General features: G+C 34.7%; 1 protein-coding gene across 1 annotated transcript in view; it reads left to right on the top strand.

The window, feature by feature from the left end:
• Positions 1 to 1,425, top strand: part of LOC102824916 (cysteine and tyrosine-rich protein 1-like) — a 198,229-nt gene that overhangs the window by 174,676 nt on the left and 22,128 nt on the right. The window contains exon 3 of the mRNA XM_006872476.1: positions 319 to 476. Within this exon, the coding sequence (XP_006872538.1) occupies positions 319 to 476 (158 nt within the window). The remainder of the gene's footprint in view (positions 1 to 318; positions 477 to 1,425) is intronic.

The following is a 1,425-nucleotide window of genomic DNA, read 5'->3' as shown; positions in this document are numbered from 1 at the left end:
AATCAAAGAATAGCTGTATCTGTTAAACACAGCATAACATGGACAGACCTGGAAAACATTATGCTGAGTGAAATTAATAGATAGTAAAGGGAAAGATATTATATGAGAGCACTACTATGAAAAGTCAAGAAAAGGTTTTCAGGCTATAATAAACAATCTGTGATGGTTACCAGGGATGAGAGGGAAGGGAGAAATATAAATGAAAAATTTTAATAAAATAAAAATTTTTAAAGAAACATTTGCCATGTAGTCAAGAATAATAATGAAGAATGTTTATGAGCCCCTTCAATAAGAGCACTTTTGTTTTTTCCTCTTCAGGGGTACTGCCATTGCTGGCATCGTGTTTGGAATCGTGTTTATCATGGGAGTCATTGCTGGAATCGCCATATGCATCTGCATGTGCATGAAGAACAACCGAGGGACCCGAGTGGGCGTCATCAGGACAACCCACATCAACACCATCTCCTCCTATCCTGGTAAGTAAACTGATTGCTCCTTCTAAAGGAAGAGAATGATATTTATTTATGCTTTAATGTTTGGAACCAGAAGAAACTATTAAAGACTTTCACTGAAACAATCAAGTTATAGGATATTTCTAAGTAGATGTAGATTGAAACTCTAGCTTGAATGAAAGATTGCTTAGATACAAATAATGAAGCCCATTTCAAATTTTAAGATACTCCTGTTTTCAGTGGTTTCTTCAGACTCTAATTGCTAGTTAGCCAGCACTAAAATAAACAGACATTTCACACCCACTGTGTCTGCATGCCAGTAAATTCTGGCAAATAAAGTCTGGACAAGGTGTAAGTTTTATATCTGGATCACCTTCCACCTCATACAATAACTGTATCTGTCTTAAGAAAAAAATATTGAAGAAAGCTCTAATCTGTTCCCTTTACATATAAGAGAAAATTTTTAAGATATTGAATTTTTCAACAAAGAGTAATGGTAATATATTATTAATGTGGCAAGTATTTGTTGAGAACTTAATGGAAGTTCTGCATATAAAAACATTACATGTGACTCAATAAACCAAGTACCGTGTTTTTCATTAGATGTTTTCAATAGTGCTTTCTTAGTCCATCTGTGTATGTGCAATTTGATGTGTAAAAGGCAGTCAAGTTCTAAATTTAACACACCCTTAGGAAGATGATTTCCCATCTACACTCATGTCTTATCCCTTTATTCTCTATAGAAAAGGAACAGTCACCTGCTACATGTAATCTGCTGTCTTATCTTTCCTTCTTTCTTTTTTATCATATCATCTTCAAGTCAAGTGAGCACATTTCAAATGAATATGTTGTTGTTGTTGCTATTAGGTGTGGTTGAGTCAATTCCAACTCAACATGACTTTACGCACAACAGAACAAAATACCGCTCTGTCTTGTGCCACTTTCATGATTGTTGTTACACTTGAGTCCATTG

This window comes from Chrysochloris asiatica, unplaced genomic scaffold (genome assembly GCF_000296735.1).
Source record: "Chrysochloris asiatica unplaced genomic scaffold, ChrAsi1.0 scaffold00199, whole genome shotgun sequence".
Lineage (NCBI taxonomy): Eukaryota > Metazoa > Chordata > Mammalia > Afrosoricida > Chrysochloridae > Chrysochloris > Chrysochloris asiatica.
The sequence above is the reverse complement of the archived record's forward strand: the minus strand, read 5'-3'. Positions and strand labels throughout refer to the sequence as shown.